General features: G+C 42.2%; 1 protein-coding gene across 4 annotated transcripts in view; it reads right to left on the bottom strand.

The window, feature by feature from the left end:
- ABCC4 (ATP binding cassette subfamily C member 4 (PEL blood group)) overlaps window positions 1-22,433 on the bottom strand; it is a 244,418-nt gene that overhangs the window by 14,178 nt on the left and 207,807 nt on the right. For all 4 annotated transcript variants that reach the window (XM_025874666.2, XM_073894388.1, XM_073894386.1 and 1 more), the window contains 3 exons: window positions 15,791-15,880; window positions 8,858-9,030; window positions 8,317-8,422 (listed from right to left, as the gene is read on the bottom strand). In XM_025874666.2, the coding sequence (XP_025730451.1) occupies window positions 8,317-8,422; window positions 8,858-9,030; window positions 15,791-15,880 (369 nt within the window). The remainder of the gene's footprint in view (window positions 1-8,316; window positions 8,423-8,857; window positions 9,031-15,790; window positions 15,881-22,433) is intronic.

The following is a 22,433-nucleotide window of genomic DNA, read 5'->3' as shown; positions in this document are numbered from 1 at the left end:
AGAATCTGAGCAATATTTGGAAAAGAAGTCAATGCTTCTGGAATTTCTTTAGGGTCCTGGAATATATTAGCCGGTAAGAGGGGACAAAATAACCCCGTCGGCGAGATTAAGGTGCATCTTGAAGTTGGCTTTGGTTGGAGCTTAGTATTCTGGGAGTGAAAGATTGGCTAAAAGAGCTGCTACCTAAGCAGCTTTAGCATAATTGCTCTGCACAGAAGAAATCTCTAGAAATCCAATTTTCTCTTTGGATAAGACTAAAGAAGTAATTAAGAAACTGAGCTCCAAATTCCAGCGATCGTGGCCTGCACAGTCCACGGGGGCAGCCCAATCTCAATTGCAGAAGACCTGAATATCTGTTTTCACAATTATCTCCCCTGCTTCCTTTTCTCTCTTTCTTCGGCTGCCTGCCTTTCAGCCATTTTATTGCTCCTTAATATGTCCACTAATTGGAAATTGAAAGGGAGAGGAAGGGGCTCTTAACTCTACATTTCTACTTATTAGTAGCTCTGGGTAATCATTTGGGAGGGAAGAGAGAGGCTGAAACAATTGGCCCAAATGACGTACCTAGGAAAACAGTTCTTTAAGTGGTACTTAGTTCTTCATTTCGGTGGTCTTTAGAGTAAATTTATCTTAAGAGGACACACAGGAACTCCAAGCAGGATGCAGGCTGTTTGTCCACATCTAGGGACTGCAGTTAATTCAGTCCCACGGTATTTAATAGGAAACATTAAGTCTCATAAAGGGCATTTTCCTGTTAATCTTTTGTTTACTACCATGAATCACTGCTAAGGGCAGCTTTCTCAAAAGAGTTCAAGAATAATTGAATCTGTCACATCCACATAATAATTAAAATGTCCTATAATTTGGCATGCCAATTTAGATGCCCCGAATGTGTAATTTTACTTAAGCATAGCATTATAGAGCATAACCATTCCTCCTGATGTTGAAGAAGAAGAAGAAAAAAAAGCAATTGTAAAATACAGGTTTCTCTCATGCTTAAAGACTAAGTAAATAAGTGAATCAAATTACTTCATACAATGAAGAACTTTATATTCTGCAAAAGCATCAACTTTTTAAAAAAATCACCAGTTCAGAGTTAGTGGAAAATGAGTTCTCCGACTATAAAGACTTCACCTAATTTTTAATGGAATGAAAGTATTACTGATATTTTGTCCGTGTCCAGCTTCCTACTTGATTCACATTTGAGTGAATGGTAAATTTTTCCATTTTCTCTCATATTGTCTGAAAACACACAAATACCACTGAGATGACTAGTTCTCAGAACTGACCAGTATCTGAAAAGGCAGAGCCAGAAAAAAATTAATGCTTTCAAAAAGCAACAGGATTAACAATATAAATGATCAAAAGATTATTTTGGTCAAAATCCTTTGAGTCTCATAAGTACTAAATATAAATGCAATGTAACAAAGAACGACTACCTTAAGATTAAAAAAAAAAAAAAAATCACCCCGTAACTAAAATAGCGGTCTTTTAAATTTAAAAAGGAATAAAAATAGCTGTGGATTGAACACTCATTGTATCACATGCTTTATAGATATCACTGTTAATTCTCAAGGTAGACAAGGTACGTAACTCCCTTCCTTCCTTCCATCCATCCATCCATCCGTCCATTTATCATTCCTTCCTTCTTACCTTCCACTCTCCCATCTATCCATCCAGGAAATACTGATACCTAAAACCAAAAGTACTGTGCTAGGAACAGGAAATTCAAAGATGAGCAAGACACACTCTGTCCAGAAACTCACAGCCAGAGATGAAGACTGAGGTGCAGATGTGTTAAGTAGTTTGGCTCACACTACAGAATCAAGTAGAGAGCAGAGGTGGCATTCAAACCCAGGGCTGAATCCCTACTCTTTCCTCTCCATGTGAGTTCCCAGAGAAAGACACTTTGATTATTTATTATCAGAAGCAAAATAAGGGAGATGAGACTGTTAACATTCAATTTTCTAAGATACCTTTCCATATGGATAATATCATATATTAACTTTGTATAATTTAAGAAAATATGCCTATAAATGTAAACATATCCCCCTGTCCACTTTCCACTGCATTTTTATTATACTCAGGGCTCATATTATTTACCGTGTGCCTAGTAGATACTCGCAGAAAAAGAAAACCAATTTTATTAAACTTTTAGGATTAATAAAGCGTAAGTAACACACGGCAAAAACACATTTGAGGAAAATAAGTAAACTTTCATTAATTCCCGAATTTATTCAGCAAACATTTATTGCCTACTTAACTGTGTTCACGCCATTACGAGAGATGCTGTGCAGGAGGCAAAAGATATGTAAATCATAACCCCTGACTTTCTGGAGTCTGTACTGAGAGAGAGAGAGAGAGAAGTCCTCAAATGTCTATAAGGCACGACAAAAAAAGCAAAACAAAGGGGATCTGAGCAGCAGAAGACATGACTTCTGGCCACAGGTTCTGAGGACGAGCTTCAAGACAGAGAAAGCGTACCAAACCGAGCCTGAAAGAACGGGTAGGCTTGAACATGCAGCAGTGGGGCCGGGGGGTGGAGAGCGGTCATTCCAGACACAGAGAACATGAGCCAAGAGGTCCGGAGAGGAGCCTGTCAACTCCTTACGGGGGCAGGACGCCGTGGTTTCCCGTTCTGCTACTGCATCTCCTGGCCGTGGCATCGTACATGACGAGGAGCAGGTGCAGAGTACACACTGGCTCCAAGTTAAATACAAAGGAAACGGAATTTGAGGCATGACGGCGTGACTGTCCAGTGGTGTAGCTGGGAGGACGCGCAAGGGGAGTGAGTGTGGCTGCCACCGGGAATCGGGCGGTGGGATCCAGGGAGGGCAGGGGCAGGGGCAGAGACTCGGAGGGCTGCATACCTGAGGTTGCTGAGTGGCAAGGGGGAGAGGCACCTGAGGGACAGACAGACCAGGGCTGAGGATGGAGGCTTGAAACTCATTTATCTCAGGTATTGGAGAAGAGAAAGGAGAGAAGGTGCAGTCAGAGAGGAGGGACATTGGCAGAAACAAGAGGGCAGAGCCACCAAGACCACACCAGGGGCTACAGAGCCCTCTTGGGGTGCAGACTGAAAAAAGTCCAAGCACGGAACTGTACCCACTTTGCCTTTATCAGTTTGAGCAAAAAGTCCAGATCTTTCAGAAGGAGTAAACATAAAGCAACGCCAGATTTTCTTTATGTACAGAAAAACAGGTAGAATTTTGAGTTTTTATTGTTAGCATCTCATTTCTGGAAGAAAAGGCTCCCGTGATCTCCCTCGGTGCCCCCAACTCTCCTATGGCCCGAGTTAAACAACAAACACAACCACACATTCGAGACGGTGTGAGAGCAACCCCATGGCGCCAACATCTCTCCAGGAACGCCAGCCTCCAATCACTTGCGCTCTCTAGCAGGTTAAGGGAAAATACATTATGTTGGACAAGGCAGTCAGTTACATCAACTCAATGAAGACGTGCTTAACAGGCCTATGGATCTGCAGATATTCCAGGCAGCTGTCCTAGATATAAAAATTAAATGGACCCATTGCAAAATAATCTAATCCATTTTGAAATGGCGGGACGCCATCAGTGGTAGTGGGGTGGTTGCAGGGAGAGGCGGGGTGGGAGGGGTACAGGACAGGGTGGACGAGAAACCTGACAACAGCAAAGGGATGCCTGGGACGGTTTTCAGTATGGCAACAAGCAACGAAGGGAGATCCCACTTAGCAGCAAGCAGAGTGGGGAGATCAGAGTTTCAGACATCTGCTTTTGGTGGCCCGGGGAGAGGCAGAGGGGCAGTTATCCAGCCTTGAAAGTTGGGTCCCTCTCTGGTAAGACGGATGCCTGTGATTTTCTCTGTGATAAGATACTGTGGGGAGTATTACTCAGAATCCTTTCTTAGGTCTTGAAATGGTCCACCACTGTTACCCGGGGAAGCTGAAGGCTAGGTCACAGTGACTGCCGGAGCTACTCCCCCCAAATTCCTGCTATTTCAAGTATTTCTTCTCCCGGATTGCGCTTTCAACCTTCACAGTGGTTATTTTTCCCTCTGAAAACTGGAATGAAACCTCTTGGGGTTTTGAAGGAGCTGTTCTCTTCTGAAATGTTCCAACTGTGGCCACGTATGCAGGCTTACTGAAGCAAAGTTCCAGGAAGGTGAAAAACAGCATTTATTTTTTTTTTTTTAAAGCTTTTTATTTATTTATTTGACAGACAGAGACACAGCAAGAGAACAGGAACACAAGCAGGGGGAGAGGGAGAGGGAGAAGCAGGCTCTCCGTTGAGCAGGGAGCCCGATGCGGGGCTCGATCCCAGGACCCCGGGATCATGACCTGAGCCGAAGGCAGATGCCCAATGACTGAGCCACCCAGGCGCCCCGAAAAACAGCATTTAAATAAAACTCCAGGTAGCTCTGAGGTACTTTTGTGCTTTTCCAGGTGGGTACGTTCCAACAGTGCCTGGGTCTGAGTTCTCTGGGAAAAACTCTACTCAGAAGAGGTTGGAGTTTAGGAAGAAAGATAAAGACCATAGAACCGTAACATGGCCTGTAAGAGGCGGACTCTGGGCTTCTCAGCCCCGGCTTTTATTCTGCAGAAGCCCCTAACTCCTGACAGTGAAAATGCTGAACCTAGGCAGCGAGGCAGGTCTGAAGATGCCTCCTTCGCTCCTGCTGCCGGGCCCGGGGGGTGGGGGGCAGTCTGGGGATGCTGTCAGGGCTCAGGGGACGTGGGCACGGGAGGAAAAAGCTGTACCAGCGGCCGAAGAGAAGACAGGTCCCAAGTAACCAGCTAATCCTCCAACTACAGGGAAGAAGCTGTCTTTAACACAGAGACAGTGGTAACTATTAGGCGAAAGAGGGTTTCTAATTTGTCTGCTTGCTCCACTGTTTTGTGGCAACTGAGCAAATGAGGAAGATTAAATTAGCTGTCATTATGACTACATCATGTTTAATAAAGTTAAAATTGAGAGAACATCTTTGTAAAACAGAATTCTAAGCCTAACACATTAATGGTGCTTAATGAACCAAAACTGGACAAATCCCTTTGGAGAGCCAACACATAAACAAAGCTATTAATTAGGTCACAGTTGTTTCCCAACAAGCCTTTTGTTTGATTTACTTACAGTAAACAAAACCATATCCATACGTCTTTGTGCAGAAGTATTCACCAGTGCAACAAAATGTAATTATGACACCGTGAGCGCGTGCAATTACACGACTTAATGATGACAGGGCTGTTGGTTATGCCCTTCATTAGCATCCGTCACTTCCCCAGCCACTCCCCGAGGCCGGCCACCCTCCAGCCCGCTCTGGAGCAGTAGGCCTTGCAGCTGACGGACGCGTCTTTATGCCCCTAAAGCTTTCAGAGTAACAGAACAGACCATCGCTTGCTTTTTGGAAAGGAAATGGGTATTTCTAAAGCCAGCAAGAAAAGAAGAATTGCTCCCAAAATCAAAGGTTCAAGAAAAGAACATGATTTATGGTTTTTGGATGGACTGAAAGCCAACTGGGAATCAGATGCTCTAGAATAAAACAGAAGGTTTCCACCTGGAGTGGATGGAGCCTAGAGGACAATTCCCCAACGATGAAGCTAGGGAATGCGGGCCACCTGGGTCCCCTGAGGTCCACTCCTGCCATTCCTGTGAAAGGAGTCAGCAACCCAAACCAGCTCTGACCAAGATGTAAGCAAGTGGCCGAGTTCACCTCTCCTGGTGGGAGTGGCAGCCCCACGGAGACACGCAGAGTCCACCACAGAAAATGAGGTCCTTCCAGGCACAGGCCACATGCTCTAAAGAGAACCTCCCTCAGTCTCCCCAACTCCCCCGGACCTCAGGCCCCTTCCCTCACATGATGTAGTCATAATGACAGCTAATTTAATCTTCCCCATTTGCTCAGTTGCCACCAGCACGCCAGTCCTTTATCTGCCCCCAATCCAACCATCTCACCATTTCCATTGCTGGCGGCTTAGTCTGAGCCGCCAACATCCAGTCGAACCAAAAGGCGACTGAACAGTTTTAACTCTGTGGTTTTAACTCCCTCTCTAAGGAAAGAGGGAAAGCAGAGTGAGGCCAGGTTAGAAAGGAAGGGAGGGGCTGCAAATTGCTTTACAAAACTGTATTAAGGATTTGGACAAAGACACTGACCAAGAGAGAAAAATCTGAGATTCTTGAAATTTACCAGGAGATACTGGTAAGGAGAGCATTCCACAAATGGACATGTTTTGAGAACAGCAACCAAGCCGACTGGTTAAGGGGATGCAGAAAAGTTCCCATCTGTGGGTCAGACGCTGGTGCATAAGATTTAGGAACAACCAGCTGACGAGTCTGCCAAGTTCTGTCCTTTGCTGTTTCCCTAACCAATCATGCATTCCAAGGCCACAGTATTCTAAGTTTTTCTAAGTATGAGATGATAAAAGAAGCTGCTACCATCACTGTCATCATACCAAAGACCAAAAATAAATCTATATGATACATTTAGGAGCAAGGGATTTCTTTGGACGGGCCCCCAACTGAGCTGAAGACCACGCCAGCTTCCTGCTGCCACCCCCAAAGCCTGACTAAGCATGGCAAACAGGGAAACGTCACGGCATCACTCATTTACTGTGGAAGAAGGACGCTCCTGGGAACAATCTGTGACATAATGCCGAGAGATGAGAACAAAGTGACAGGAAACAAATAGAAATGCAAGGTTATTTTTCCAGTTACCATTCAAGAACACAAAATGAAGGACTAAGGATGCTCGATGCTAAATGTTTCTGGAATCCAAGAGTCACTGGCCCGCCCTCATGGAACACCCCTACTGGGGTGGCCTGCTTCCTAGTGTGATGTTCTAGTCCAGACCGGCCACACTGCTTGAAGTCTAAAGCATCCTTTTGGTTGGGAATACCCAACTCCTGTCATCTGCCTCGTCAGAGCTCATTCCTCTACATGTCCAGGTCTGGGGAGTGCTGAGGTTGAAGGCACTGCTTCATTGTGGAGAGGCTGGGATGTTCTCAGTGCCCCTCCCTTCCCGATGATCCCATCTGATGATGCATATGAAGCAGGGTGGGAGGTAATATTCCAGAAACTGCCCCAAAGAGTCAAAAGAGACAGCTCCTTTTCACTGGACATAAGGAAGCTTGGATACTGAGCAAGCAAGAGAGGGAAAGGAGACAGAAGAAAAAAGAGAGGAAAACAGAGACAACAGGGAGGGAAGAAGGGAAAAAGGAAAGAAAAATAAGGAAGGAAAGGCTGAATTACTAAGAAAGAAAAAGCCAATCAAACCTAGAAGATACCAGACAGCTATCTAGAGACCAAAGCTGGGAGCCTGCCATGTGTGCAGTAGCCAGATCTACTGTGTAAGAGGCTTGCTGGTTGGTCATCTAGTTTCTCAGCCCCAAATCCACCTTTCTTCCTACACTCTCACGTGAGATGCTGGGGCTGGGTTTCTGCAAATCCCGTGTCAGAGACGCTTTGACCAGCGGGTGCTCTGTTGGGTTCCACCAGCAGGGGGCACTGCGGGGGGGGGCTGAAGGTGGGAAAGAGAGCAAAAGGTCTCCCTGGCTTATGCCACTCTTGCACCATTGCCCAGGGATGGGGACCTGGCGCCAGCCCCCATCTTCCATTAGAACACACAATGAGAACTAGCCTCTTGGTGCACCTCACAGACGTGACCGGCAGCTGGTTAGTGGTTCTCATAGGAGGTCTGAGCATAGGAGTCTTTGGGGTCTCTCCTCCGAGTTCTTAGGTCTGGAGATCTGTCCTGGGGCTCAGTACCTGCTTCCTAAAATTATTACCCTGGTGTTTCCCGTCCACTTCCCCAGCCCTCCAATTCCTACGCTAAATCCCCTACATGAAATCTTTTCTGTTGAAATACGTTGTGTTTCTGACTGGGGCCTCGCTTCTCAGACTCCCTTCTGACACTACATCTTGTGGACATCCCAACAGCTGAGAAATTCTGCAACTTACCCAACAACCAACCGGCAGCCTAAACGAAAGGCTAATTTTTTCATTAAGAGAATCCAAAATACTGAAACAACTGTGACACGGTGAAAATGACTCTGTTACCACGCTGTCAGAGGAGGCCAGATCTTGGATTTGAATTATTTCCATGGCTGACCATCATATAGAAAAAGGACAATTCAAAAAACTTTTAATATGGAAATATGAAATTATTATATAAATTTCACATTCTGAAGGTATAGTTAAGTACTTGAGTTATTGTCAGGGATGAGAGGAAAAATGAACAGAAAGCGAACTTACTGGAGGTTTGTAACAGGTTGTACAAGGAAGGTTAAGTTGAAGAACTGAACATTAATGGAAACACCTGGAATGCCACAGGTGAGGGTCTTACCATGATCTTGTCACTGTCAATAACGGTGTTCAACCTGTGTGCGATGGTTAGCACGGTGCACTGGGCAAATTTCTCACGGATTTTTTTTTGTATTAATTTGTCAGTTCTGGAACCAAAGGAGTTGGATTTAGTTCAGTGGAAGGGAAAAAGCTAGACTTAAGACTTAAAATAATCATATGACATTTTCATAAGGTTTTTAGATATCAAAGACATGATCTTGTTGTTGAAAAACTGAGTATAAAAAAAATCTATTTAGAAATTTCCTATTTTGCATATAATGACATAAAATATCCTTCCCTCCAATTGCTTGAAACATTCAGGTGTTGAATTTAGGAAACTAGCTCTGTTAGGATGCCTACTAATACCATTAACATTGTATAACCTATTTTGATTTCTTCCTCTGCTTTCCAGAATTAACGTTATCAAGAGGTGTCTTTGGGGCAAAGAGAGAGCTTAGAAACATTTCTCAGCATCATGAAATGTTTCTCATTGACCACATTTAAAATTTGGATTCCAGGGTTCATGGACCTCAATTCTGTACCTTGGATCCACATTTGCTGTCGCTTCGTCAATGATCAATATCCGGTTTTTCCTGAGGATGGCTCTGGCGAGGCACACCAACTGTCTCTGTCCAACACTTAAGTTCGATCCTGATTCAGCTAATTCGGTGTCCAATTTGCCAGGAAGATCTTCAATGGCTTCTTTAAGCTGTACCTGTGGACGCAGAAAGAATGACATCTTCCTAAACGAACTACTCCTGATGTAGACAAGCCCACTAGACACGAGAGCTCAGAAGTCCTCAGGACGTCTCATGCATCTTACGTGTCCAGTCATATGATGGCGACGGGGGCGGGGGGAACACCATTTACTGAAAAAGACAGTTGCATCAACTCAGGACAGAATGATTCCGACTTAGGAGCACAAGCTTAATAGGAGTCGAGACTCTTGAGTTGCCATCAGTAGGCACTGTCTGTTCATGCATGAAGAGATATATAGTATGCTGAATAAGGCTATTCTCAAGGTAACACAGGGAATAATTAAAAACGTTCCTTCTTAATTTTTAGATAAAAGGTAACTGAAGAAATTTATAAAGACAAAAAGCAGAACGGTGGGTACGCCTGGGGGCAGAGGGTTAACTGTAAACAGATGAGAGAGAATTTGGGGGGGGTGACAGAAATGTTCTAAAACTGGACTGCTATGATGATTAACTACAAATTTACCAAAAATCACTGAATCACCCCTATAGTGACGAAATTTTCTGTTATGTAAGATGATACCTCAGTAAAATTGGTGATAAGAAATCATCTGTGTCTCCCACCCTTGTCACGTGATGTCCACCGGGAACCCCTCCCTTGGGATTAATTAAGGAAATTTCTCAAAAAATGAAGTTATTTCTCTCAATGTAGTCTAAACATTTAAAAATGTTAAAAGGATCAGTATGGTTGAGTCAAGTTTCCCAGAACACATTTTGTATGGGAGTTAGTACGCTAAAGGGAGAAAACAAAAATTTAATTATTGCAGGAAGCATGGTTCTCTAAAGATATAACCTTGTCAGCACTTTACCATTTTGGAAGGTTTTAAAGTTAAAAAAATAAATAAACAAATTCAAACAATGGCAAACCACACCTCATAAATTAGCAAACCTGGAACCTATTTTGGGGATGGCTCTTTCCCAGATTTAATCCATACTGCTAGAACAGTCAAGTGCATTTACTTTAATCTCATAAAGGATGTGCAGTGAATGAAAACTCACAAAAACAGGGCACAACATCACATCTTATTTCCCCCAGACTCTGAGTTTAATAGTGTTTATATTAATCTATCTTCATAAAATTGTAAGTTCCAAAAAAAAAAAAACACAAACTGTTAAACACCGATAATCCCAAACCATGCTGAGTGGTAGAGCTCAGCTCCATGCCTATGTGTTTGGGGAAATTTTACAAGAACCAAACTCACACTATCATTGAGAGTTAAAGAACAGAGAGTAAATACACCTGGATTTAAGAGACCGAGAGATCGACGGGTGATGGTCAACAAGCAGGGACACGGAACTGCAATATCAAAATGACAAAACCCAAGGGTATGTGAGCAATGTTTTTACAGCATCCTAAATGCTGAAGCACTTCTGTGAATGTGATTATTGTGCTTAAGACCAAAGTCCCATCCTCAGAAACGGGAATCTGAGTTAGGATTAGATATGATATTGGTACTCAGCACTCGCATGAAAGGTACGTTAAGATCGGGACGGTGAAGGCCAGTCCTTGCACTGAAAATTACGAAATGGGAGATTTGGCTTAGTCAACCCCCTCCATCACAAGGAGGAGGGCTCACAGGTGATTCTTCTTATGAAACCAATTTTTAGATCTACACCCCAGAGGATGGAACCGATCGAGGCTTTTATCAGCTCTTCCTTTTGAGCTGACTTTGGTAACGCTTGTCTAAGCCAATGGGTCTTTCTTAAGCCTGATAATCCTGACGTTGAAGAGATAACCTCATGCTTGCCCCTGACTCAGGTGACAGCTCACCAGCCTGGTTTTTTGATCCTCCTTTGGGTTGCCCAGCTGCCTGATGAATAAACGTGTTTTCCAGAAAACACTGGTTTTTGAGACTCTGTCTTCATTTACGAATCAGGGCTGATTATGAGAATGATACAAACGGAAAAGCCCTCTGTAGTATTTTCACCCATTCCATCTATAATGAAGTTTTAGAACCGAGAAAAGTCGAGAGAGGCAGAAGACAGTAAGTAGGAGTTACACCAAGGGAATTTGAAAACCTCTGAGATAATAGCATAATGTTACTACTCCGTGTCTTGAGTGAGATGAGGATTATGTAGGAGGAGGTCCTTATTCTTATACCATATATATTTAGGTATTTATGGGTGAATTGTAACTTACAATGAAAATTTCTGCAACTTACTTTCCAGCAGGTTCAGCACAACACAGACTATAGAAGAGAGGAAGCAAATGTGGCCATATACTAGCCAGATGAAGGGAGCATGTGTGTTGGTCACACTATTGCTTCTACTTTCTTGTGATTTGAAAAAATTTTTTTTGACGATTTTATTTGAGAGAGAGAGAATGAGAGAGAGAGAGAGAGAGAGAGCGAGACATGAGAGGGGGGAGGGTCAGAGGGAGAAGCAGACTCTCCGCCGAGCAGGAAGCCCGATGCGGGACTCGATCCTGGGACTCCAGGATCATGACCTGAGCCAAAGGCAGTCGCTTAACCAACTGAGCCACCCAGGCGCCCGTGATTTGAGAATTTTTAAATACAAACTTGGGACCCAGAAGCCAGACAGCCTGGGCATGAGTACTGCCTGGCTCTGCCAATTGGGCAAGTTCCTGAACTTTCTCTATCTTAGCTTCGTGACCTGTAATTAAGACTGTAATAATTTTAAAGGTGTCTACAGTTTAACGTTGTTGGAGTGTTTGTAGAGTTTTCAGTAGTGTTTGATACAAAGAGATCTATAGATATTGCCCATCCGTCACGCGGTCAGTTAAACTCCCTTCGTGCTCAGTTAAACTCCCTATATGTTCCGTTTTATTTTTCTCCTTTGCATGCATCAGTACGGAGACTTGATTACATACGCATTGGCGTATCTTCCATCTTCTCCATGAGAATTTTAGCTCTGAGAGGGTATGGGCTCTTTTGATGACTGTGAGAGTCCCAGAATGTACAACAATGCCTCTCTAAAAAAGCTCTCATTGGGTATTTGTTGGATGTATGAATGAAGCCACAAGAACATCTCATTTTGTGACATATTTGTTCCTATAAAAATCAGAAAATAAATCTATATAATTTATACAAGATACCATTTTCTTCTTATTAAATGTCATTGTAAAAGAAATATACTCCTCACAACTACGTAGCTTTAAGATATCACAACATCATACTTTAAAGTGTACAAAGCATTTAAAAAAATTAAAGGAAAACAGGTCAAATAATGCTATTCAAAACTATATATGTCTGTACAGAGTACTTCAGATTATTTTTAACCTCAGGAAAATCATAAACCTTGGCAAAACTGAAAATACTACACTGAATTCATAAGACACCCATTTGCATCATCGTAAACCTTGTGAGATTAACCTACTATGCATACTGAATCTACCAGCTGCCAGTGCCCCACACAGGAGGCTAAAGATGTCACGGGATCTCCACATTTTGTGGAACTTTCTCACTTTTCAAAAAGAAAGGCTGATGCAGGCTGGAGAGAGAAGAGAGTCTGAAATGCAATCAACAGGTGGACAAGCGCTCTTATTAGAACTTAAGCCAACAGTAAATGAAGTGAAGGGGGAGCCCATTTACCAAAATACATGGCCTCTGGAGAAATGGAAATGCAACTTATCACGAAAGCAAGAGTTGCATTACACCCCCCATGCACACACAGCTGACGCTCAGAGTTCCCAGGCTTAGTTTCCTATATAATGAGAAATACCCGTATTCTAACTGAGATGCCATCAGTGTCAGACGTTAACTGGACAATCCCTCCACAGTTCTAACATGATGTACCCTACTCTTAATTGCATATCTGAGGATTAAAGCTGTTTGTTGTTGTTGTGGCTTTTTAAAGGAGCATTATACCGCTGAGTTTGATCTGTTATGATCTTTTAGCCCCTTGACTAATAAACTGCTTCATTTCTAGTCATTACTTATATTTAAAAACTGCCGGTGCTTTGTAGGTGCCCCAATTGCCACTAATTTCTAATGAACTTTCTTTGGTTTGTGGCTATTTTTCAATATATGAGAAAAGAGGCCAGATGAGATGGGCAACAGGCACAGGACTGCCACCCTTCTGAATGGGTGGAGAGGAGAGGACCGTCTAGGAGAGGAAGAAATACAACCAAAAGGACTTAAAAAAAAAAAAAAAAACAACCTTTTAATTGAAGTTCTGAAAGAGGAGAAAACAGTAGTGCTCTCTTACTGGCTCTCAAGCCAACTCTATGAGTTTGGGTTCCTGTTTCCAGTTTGGCATTATTAGTAAAGCGGCTGACCAGGGTGGTTCGTCCACCTTAAAGGGAGCTGCCAAAGATACCAGCTCTCGTCCCATCTACTGAAGAGCAGGCCTGGTTATGATGCACTCAGGTTTGGACGTCATGGGAAGAAGCAAGCTGTGGAGATGGTGGGTAGACTGAAGATGATAAATCGAGAAGAACCCGAATGGCATTAGACTGAATCCTCTGTATGGTGTCTCACCAGATAAATGCACATATATTCTACTGTGAGTACAATTTCAGGGAAGGAAGCTTCTTAGTCCATAGTCTAAAGGCCTGAAAGTTCTAAGGACTCGAGGTGAAGGGTCCCTGACCTATTACAGAATGAGCTCAACCTCCCTGAACAGGGTCAGGAAACCCATGTAACTACTGTGAAAAGTTTGTAGTACTTCATCTGCCAGGAGTATGATCCAGAAGACAAAAGCAATAAAGTACACCGGAGAAAATCTGGAGAATTCAGAAAAGCCAAAGGGGAGAGGGGGGGATAAAAATCACTTATTGTTTTATTATCCCCCAAATAAGCAACATTTATGTTTTGGTACCTCTATTAGGTACACGTATCTACGTATGACTAAGAGAGCTGGAATCATACTGTAAATACAATGATATATCCATATTTTAAGAAAATCTACCAAATCTTTTGTGGAAAAACACAGATCATGAAAAAATAATTTCTAGAGAAACACAACTATGGGATGAATTCTCAATCTAAGAGGCATCACTAAGGCAATGAGGTCAATTCCAGAAGCAACACATGAAAACCACTCAATTCTCTTTGTGAAACAGTCATGTTTATTTCTATTTAAGAAAGTTCCTGATGTTGAAAATAAAGGTAGATCTTACTATTACCACTTCTATCACATCATTTTTAGAAATCTGACAAGTTACTAATTTTTATTTTAATTTTGGCAGAAGAAAGAAGTATAAGATGAAATATACATTATGATCAAAGTTCTAAGATAGTTTTTATAGGATCTGTCTCCTCATTTACATTTCTTCATGGTTCTGGAACAGTGTGTTTCTAGAGTAATTTTACTATCTGAGAATCTATGAGGAGAGATCTCAAGCTCTGAAACAAATAGAAAAATAATTTACCAGAAATTCCTGTTTTATTAAGGCGTGTCACAATTGCACCACCAAATTTGTCAGAGGAGTTTAAAAGCAATCAATGATCGTCCTATTTTTCTTTAGATTTGATGGCTAACTGTTCTGCCCACCTTTACTCTTCTAGAATTCCACCCGAGAAAGACTCCCCAACTTCAATGAAATCAGAGATCAACTGCTTTCAAGTAGGAAAGAGAAGGTGAAGTAATTAGCCCAATTTAGGCAAATAAAATCCCTACGGTTACTGGAAAGCAGGGTGGGTGTGTAAAGACTTGGCACTGACATGCCTTCAGAAACCAGAATGACTGGCAGGAAACTGTAGGGCCTCTGACTCTGCCTGATCACAAAGTTCATCTAGAAACTGGAAGAGCTCAGCTTTCCCTGGAAGGGTGACACTCATTGACAAACACGTTAATGCAAAACAACAACAATGTGAGCAATCAGTCACTGGGATGTGGGCAATTGTTTTTAAAGAACTAAGCCACATGGTCCCAAAAGGAAGAGATCAAATATTTAGTACCTAGTTATTAAGTGCTGACTTTTTAAAAGCCAAAGACAGAACTAGGTCCTACGAGGGATTAGAAGTCTGCCCAAGGTTTAGAAGTCTGACATGGTTTCTGCCATCCAGGACCTTAGCATCAATTTGCAGAATTAGGGCAAAAGCACAAAATAATTAGTGTCAAAACATACAAACCAACAGCATCCTAATACCCTAAGTCCTTTCCATGCAAAGGCAAGGAAATTCAAAGAAGTGGTCCAAATGGAAACACTACACAAATAATAGAAAATCCTCTAGAAATGAATATATCAGTATAAAAACTTAGCAAAAGTTCCAGGGTTCTGTTACTTCCATTTACTCAGTAGCATTTAAATGCTACTGTTCGCCAAAAGCAACTATTACACATTGTTTTACTTTTATGGACACTTTCTTATAAAACCTCAAAGCATTTTATTAGTATGATGAAAAACTATTATTGTCTTCATTTAATGGATGATTCCTAAGAACAGAAAAGTAAAATGAAATGTTGCGGGCTAACTGGTCACTAAAATTTGAACCCATAAATATAACTTCCAGTTTAGTGCTTTGCTAAAGACAAGTAAGATAATGTATCTAGTTGCTTTGGATTCCAGGAAGAAAGTTACAATGTAAACATGACGTTTTATCTTTGGTTTTCATCATCATCAATACATACGTGTGTGTGTGTGTGTGTGTGTGTGTGTGTGTGTGTGTGTGTGTGTATCCAAGTCATCGATGTTCTCCTGGATGGTGAACAAAGTGAGTTAATCCAGTATGTTCCCATTAATTACCTGCAATGTTCTATAGGTACATACACACAGACTGATGGTAACAAGTTTAATAGTTACATTTTATAAATTACCTCTGTTAAGGCATTCCACAGTTCCTCATCCGTATGCTCATTAAAGGGATCCAGATTTTTCCTCATTGTTCCAGTGAATAGAACAGGTTCCTAAATATTCCAAAATAGTGGATGTTATTACTGTAGCCTCTTTTCATTTTATTTCAATGCTAAATTCCAGAACAGAATTAAAATATAAAACCAAAATTCACTCTAATCATTAATAATAAGGTTGCAAATGCCTGTTGATGAAACAGTGTCTCTATTAATTTTCCATTATACAAAGTGTGACCCAAAATATCTTCTGGACCCCTGAACACTAACAAAAGAAACTCTTGCAGTGTGTCATCTTAAGAAGAAACTGAAGAGAAAGGAAGATTTGGTTTTTAAAAGTACTTTCCGAGCAGTACCTGCTTAAACAGGAAAAACACGGATATAATTATTTAAGAAACATTACAAGAGAGCTATGTAAGTTTATTACCACACCTGGTGTGACACTGGAACATACCAATAGTATGATTGGTTGATGTTTGTGACTCAAAGCAAAACTGGGAAATCACATGTGCAGTGATGAAGAAGCTAGGATGTTTCCTCCATTGGTAGAACAGTCTTCTGGGACGGGGAACCTCTCCCCATGTATGAACGGGACCCCCTGTTTTTTGTCCAAAGAGAATGTAAACGAATTGGCCCATGGCGCCTCTATGCATGAAGAGATGCCTCTGGTTTTGCACCAGCTAATCCCCACATTATCTTGTCTGTGCATCGGGATTACATGCCTCATAGAACCTGAAACCCAGGATAACCTGAAACCCAGTGTGACGTGTGTCATAATAAAATTATTTTAATTTAAATAGCTCTTCCTATTCATGTGCTTCAGGAGGAGCCATAATTAAATCACTCTTGCAATATATGCCTCCTTCTGCGTTTCAGGAGAGAACCTCGTACATAAGCGTATGTAGGCCATGTATGTTTTTTTCTGGAAGGCTCTGCTAACCCAGGCCAAAAGAATATGGGTAGCAGGGAAGAGCTCAACGGGCTACTTTCAGTGAAGGTGGAAGAACAATGAGATGCACAGATGTAGGAACAAGAGAAGATTTGACTCTTCCACCGGCATCCAAGAATGGCTCAAGGGAATCACCCGCCTCAAAGCTCGCCTGACCTTGGGGCTGCACCGTTCCTCCTTGTTTCTCAAAAGCCTGAGAAGATTAAGATGGCAAACTTTTCTTCTCTCTAGCCATGAAGAAGAACACTCAGAGAGCCTCCCATACCTTCTTTCCCCGTGCTCTCAGTTTTAAGACTGGGGGGAGGGAAATGGACGCAGAAGACAGTAAGTGTGCCACCAAAAAACATGCCTGCCTCAAGGCAAAATCCAAATCTTAAAAGACATTTTAAAAAGGATGCTTTATTTTTACAAAGTTGATTAAGTGGCCCATATGCCCCAACAGCACTGAAAAATCACTGGTCATATGATGTTTCAAAATGATTCCTGAACTGAAAGACCCCAAGACCCCAGTTCAAAGTCTCCCTTAAAACTACTGAGTTTAGGATCAAAGACTAAACCACCATCTAAGCAATGGTAAGAGTTCCTGTCAGGGGGATAACAATCATCGTATTTGGGATTTGAAAGTCTTCACTCATTCTACTTCAGAAATTCTTCAGATTCTATTTTATCTTACTCTTTGTAATGATCAATTCTAACAAGAGTTCAACAAGCTAGGCGCTTCTCCTCCTCCAGCTGATTCCCTGAAGGTTCTTGAAAGGAGAAGGGCTGCTACCCACCCTCCTCCCATCAAGGCTCTAAACCATGGGCAGTATCCACTCTGGGGCCCAAACTGAGAGACTCTGAGGACTGGTATTTGGGGAGGTAAAGGGGCTGAAAGAGAACAGGTTAAGGAATCAGCTTCAAGACCAAAGGAGGGGGAGGTGGTCACTTGGCTCCTACTAACCACAAGCCTGTCAAGGTGTACAGGACCCAAATGTGTTTGCCTTCAGGAGCCTCTCATAAAGCAAACTCACATCCAGTAAGAGGTCTAGGATGAAGTGTCCACCTGGTTTTCAAAGTACAATCTGCAGACGTGTTACGTAAGCTAATCTACAAAAAACTGCCTCATGAAGACTTTCCTTCCTTTGTTAAAGAATGAAAGGGCACAGGATTCGCAGATTCGGGAGTCATAGTTTGAGTGGTTCAAGAGAACAGGTGTGGAAGAGCGCACATTTAAAATTCGATCACCTATTTCATCAACGGGAAGGGTCTCTCTTGTCACCTCCCTCGTCTTTTTCTCTTTAGGAAAAGGTCTTGAAAGGGATCAATCTCTCCAAAGACTGGGGGACTAAAGTGGGATTCTTTGCAGAAAGAGGAGTTGCTCCCTCTGACACTGAGCAGAAGCTGCTTTAAGCTGAGCTCGAAGCAGACACCTCAGGTATCTGCAAGGCCTTAGGGAGGTTCTGCTCATTATCAGCGAGTCACTGCGATCATAAAAAGAAAAAAGTTAAGTTTAACCATTTCCTATTGCAATTAAGGGTCACCACTTAAAACTCTACTGTCAATCTAAAGGGATATAGTAGGCAATTACTCACGTTTCCTTGGTAGTCATTAGAAGAAAAGAGTTTAGTAAATTAGAATATTTTTCTTTGTTATGACATGCCAAATATATATTTCAAAATGAGTACAATTTCAGTCAAAACTTGAATGAAGAGAGTGGTTTATTAGAACATTAACTGATTGAAGCTGTATTTTTCTTTAAAACCAGCAGGCAATTTGTTAACAATGTCTGTTTTAATATGCCAATGTGTTTTATGCATGGTGTTCATTTTGGTTTCTATTCATTCTACTTTCATCCACTTGCCAAATAAGAAACCACTATATTATCTTCAAAAGGTAATAAAAGTGCTCAGAGTAGACACATACTGCAGGAGCAGATAAGAGTCAAATTAATTATCATTTCTGATAGATACTATTATTTAAAGTACCCACCTCCAAGCAATGAAGTTAATAAACTAATCTTATAAATAAATGTTGTAAAAATGTTTGCAGGCAGAACAGTTCAGTGTCGAGATTTATGGGAGGACATACACCCTTCATGTAAACATATAATATATAGTAAATATATTAGCCTAAGTATATTTTTTTCTGAAGGTAAACAATTAAACCTCATTTAGTAAGAGTTAGCTGACATGGTGGAGTTAGGAAAACAATTGCTCTTGTTCAGTGTCATCTTTTAAATGGAACCTGAACATCAAATCTGCTTTTCATCAGTTTTAAAGTTGATATATTTTTTTATCCTTTGTGCCATATTCAGTAATGTTTTCCTTTGTTACCAACGTAACACAAGTTCATATCAGCCATGTGACCCAAAAATGGCCACTCTGAATCAAAGCATTTAGTGTAGTAAATTGATAATCCCTCAACACAACTGTAAGACAGAACCACAGTCTTACTAGGCCTTTTGTATACGCTATTGAAAGACAAGCTCTTATTATCCTAAAAAGAAACCCTACCCACTAACCTTCAAAAGCTTAAAACGACCCTGGTCCAAGACAAAAAACATACAAGTGGTTACAAACCAGGCAGACAAAGCACCACACTTCACTGTACCCTAATCATGTCAGCCCCAACCAGAAAACTGCCCTCGACTAAAATATATCTTCCAGAGTGGCTGCCGGTCCCACGCGTCCTAACAGCTACATTTTCATTTCTAAACGGAGGACCTTTATTAAGCACAGCTCATCTCCCTCCCTGTTCCAAGAATGAGAGAATCACCTGAAGGAGCTTTAAATCTTGCTTTCCTTTTTTTTTTTTTTTAATCCTGTCGCCTCTGAATGAACCGATCATCATCCATATTCAGAAGAAAAGAACACTGTTTGCCAACAAAGGAAAAAGAATTTAAGTCCTGTAAAGTCCTCTTTCGATACAGAAAGGTCAGAAGCTCCGGGGAGCAGTTCCCTGGGCTTTAATGAGGACTTCAGTGTCAGAAACAAAAGGCTGACTCCATTAGGCTAGAATCCAGTTGTATTTCTTTACTAGTAACAGCATACCCACCTCTTCTCTCTCTGAGTTCTGTTCTCAACAAGGAAAAAAAAAATAGAGGAAAGAAAACCAGGTAAGAATAAAGAAGTCTAAAAGAGACAGTTCAGGTTGACCTTTTCCACCTACAAAAGATAACCCAGGGAACAGAAATACCAAAGGAGCAGATTGGATGGTTTAAAAAATACCTCGCTTTTGCTTTGATTTTAAAAAGTCTATTAAATGTAAAAAAATGAATCTGTTTAATCATGATAAAGATGATAGCTGTTGATCTGTGCCAACCCTTGGGGTGCAATCATAAATAATGAATTTGCATGGAATTTTTCAACTGAAAACATTTTCTTGGTGCCAAAAGGAAAGGGGCCTTAGATGTAGAGAATCCATCCAAAAGAGTTTTGAAATCCATTTTTCCAGATCCTTTCAGATAAGCAAGCTAGTCCCTATAATCTCTTTTTGCTCTCTTTGGGGAATATGTTTAACTATTTCAGATCGTGAACACAAAGGGAAGTGTCCATTTCGGCGACCTGTTCTGTTTGGAAATTTAGGAAGTGCTTTTTTTTTTTTTTTTTTGCTTGCCCCTGAAATTATACAAATTGCAGAGTACATTCGTAAGAAGACAGTATTTGTTTCTGAACATTCCCTGGGGGGACTGGCCCCTAACTGTCTCACCATCTGGGTCGCCACTCCTTTGCCCCTTGTTCCGACGCCGGCCCCGCCTGTGATCACCTCTCTCCCAGGTCTGATCCCTCAAGGAGTGGTCAATGGCGACCAGGATGAGCCTGGGAGAGCGGGACCGCCGTGGAAGCTCACCGCTGTAGCCAGGCTCACGGCAAGCTCGGAGCCGGGGAATGACGCAGGCCTGGCCCATCGAAAGCGGGAACGCAAAAAACAAACAAGCCTCCATTCTCTTTTGCAGAGATTGCTCCAAACTTCGTGGGTTCCCTAAATGAGGATGTGGGGACACAAGGACGCTGTTTCCTATTCATTTTGGGGCAAGAGGGATGGAAGCTGTCTGCGCTATAGACAAGTAACTTTTAAGTGACCAGGCCAACAGAACTTCCCACCTCTGCAGTCAGACACTGTAAGGAGAAAGGGCTCTCAGGTCTGGCAAGGTAGGATTTCGAGTACCTACTCCTGATGCTCGCCCATGACCTGTAAGTGAGCTAACCCCTTTTCCTAAATTGATTTTCTTTTAGGGCTGAGGGTGCCTCAAAGTTTTCAGCAAAAGCCAAGAGTGTTTCAGCCTTTCAAAACCACCACTGTCCACCACCGTAGCACCAGGAGAAGTATCTTTTGACTTTGCTCTCTATTCTCCCTTGTTGTGGTTTTTGGGAATCCTTTCTGAGGAGGGTAGAAAACAATGGGTGGGATACTAGACATCATTCAGTTCAAAAAAACATGTGCTGTATATGTCTTTAAGTCAGACAGTCCTGAGTTCTGATTCTACTGCTTATTAGCTGTTTGACTCGGTACATTATTAACCACCCCCACCAGCCTTCATTTCCTTCCTGGAAAACAGGGCAAAGCCAGCAGGACTGCGGTGAGAATCGGGGCCACCCATGAGGCTCCAGGCACAGGACTCACACGCAGCAGGAGCCCGGCCAGACAGGGGACAGAGAGGGAAAAGTGCTTTTTCAAACTGCAGGTGCAGCCAATGGATCATGAAATCAATTTCTGTGCCTCATGACCATCATTTTGTCTTTTATATGAACTAGCATAGAATGGATATAATAGAAAATAGAGTGCAAAGCACTACGAGTGATAGTGTGTGGGGAAATGTGTGTTTCTGCACGTGCGCGTGCACATGTGTGCATGCAGGACCGTGAGGTACAGCGGTTTTACTGTGGACGGCAGTCACTGGGTGCCCCGGTCCCCAGCAGATTGGTCAGCGGCTCGGGATGTGGAGCTGGGAATCTCCCTAAAATAAATATGAACCCTGGCTCTGCCGCTTATTGTTCAGTGGGTTAAGCTCACAGTGCCTCCATTTTTAAATGTGTCCAGCAATAAGGATAACCATATAGCTTAGGTGGAGATGAAGCTGGAGACAGCAGGGAAAGACAACCAGCACCAGATCAACAGAAATGAGACAGACAGCCTCCAGGAGAGGTAGGAAATAGCCAGGCATTTGGGGAGAGCTGAGAAAATACATCAGGTTCTTCACGGGGGACCACACAGTATTAGTGGGGTACAGAGCAGTGGTCAGGAAAGAAGCCAGGTGGGAGAGGAGCCAGAAAACAAGTGACACTTCTTTCCTCTTGTTCCTGGTGAGAAAAACGTTAGGTAGGTTTCTGTTCCAGGTTACCCCAAAATTCACATTGGGCTCACTTTTTTTTGTTTCACCATTTAAATTTATAGAAACAAGTTGGTTTATGTGATAGGCAATAGATGTAAAAGAAATCACCAAGGACCACAAAAACATAAATAGAAATTAAAGAGCAAAGTCATTCCAGAATCTGTTCCTGCTTTTAATTAAGTAACAATAAATACTGGAAAGGCTAGTGCCCTGATCCTTAGTAATACTAGGTACTACTTACGAAGCATTCTTAAGAGCAGGGCATTGGGCCACCAACATTTTCTCATCCCGTTAAATCTTCACGACGAATCTGTGAGGCAGTAATTACTAGACCTGGTTTAAGGATA

This window comes from Callorhinus ursinus, unplaced genomic scaffold (assembly GCF_003265705.2).
Source record: "Callorhinus ursinus isolate GAN/ISIS: 27379988/994484 unplaced genomic scaffold, GSC_fseal_2.0 scaffold7, whole genome shotgun sequence".
NCBI lineage: Eukaryota > Metazoa > Chordata > Mammalia > Carnivora > Otariidae > Callorhinus > Callorhinus ursinus.
This window is presented reverse-complemented; position numbering and strand designations above follow the sequence as displayed.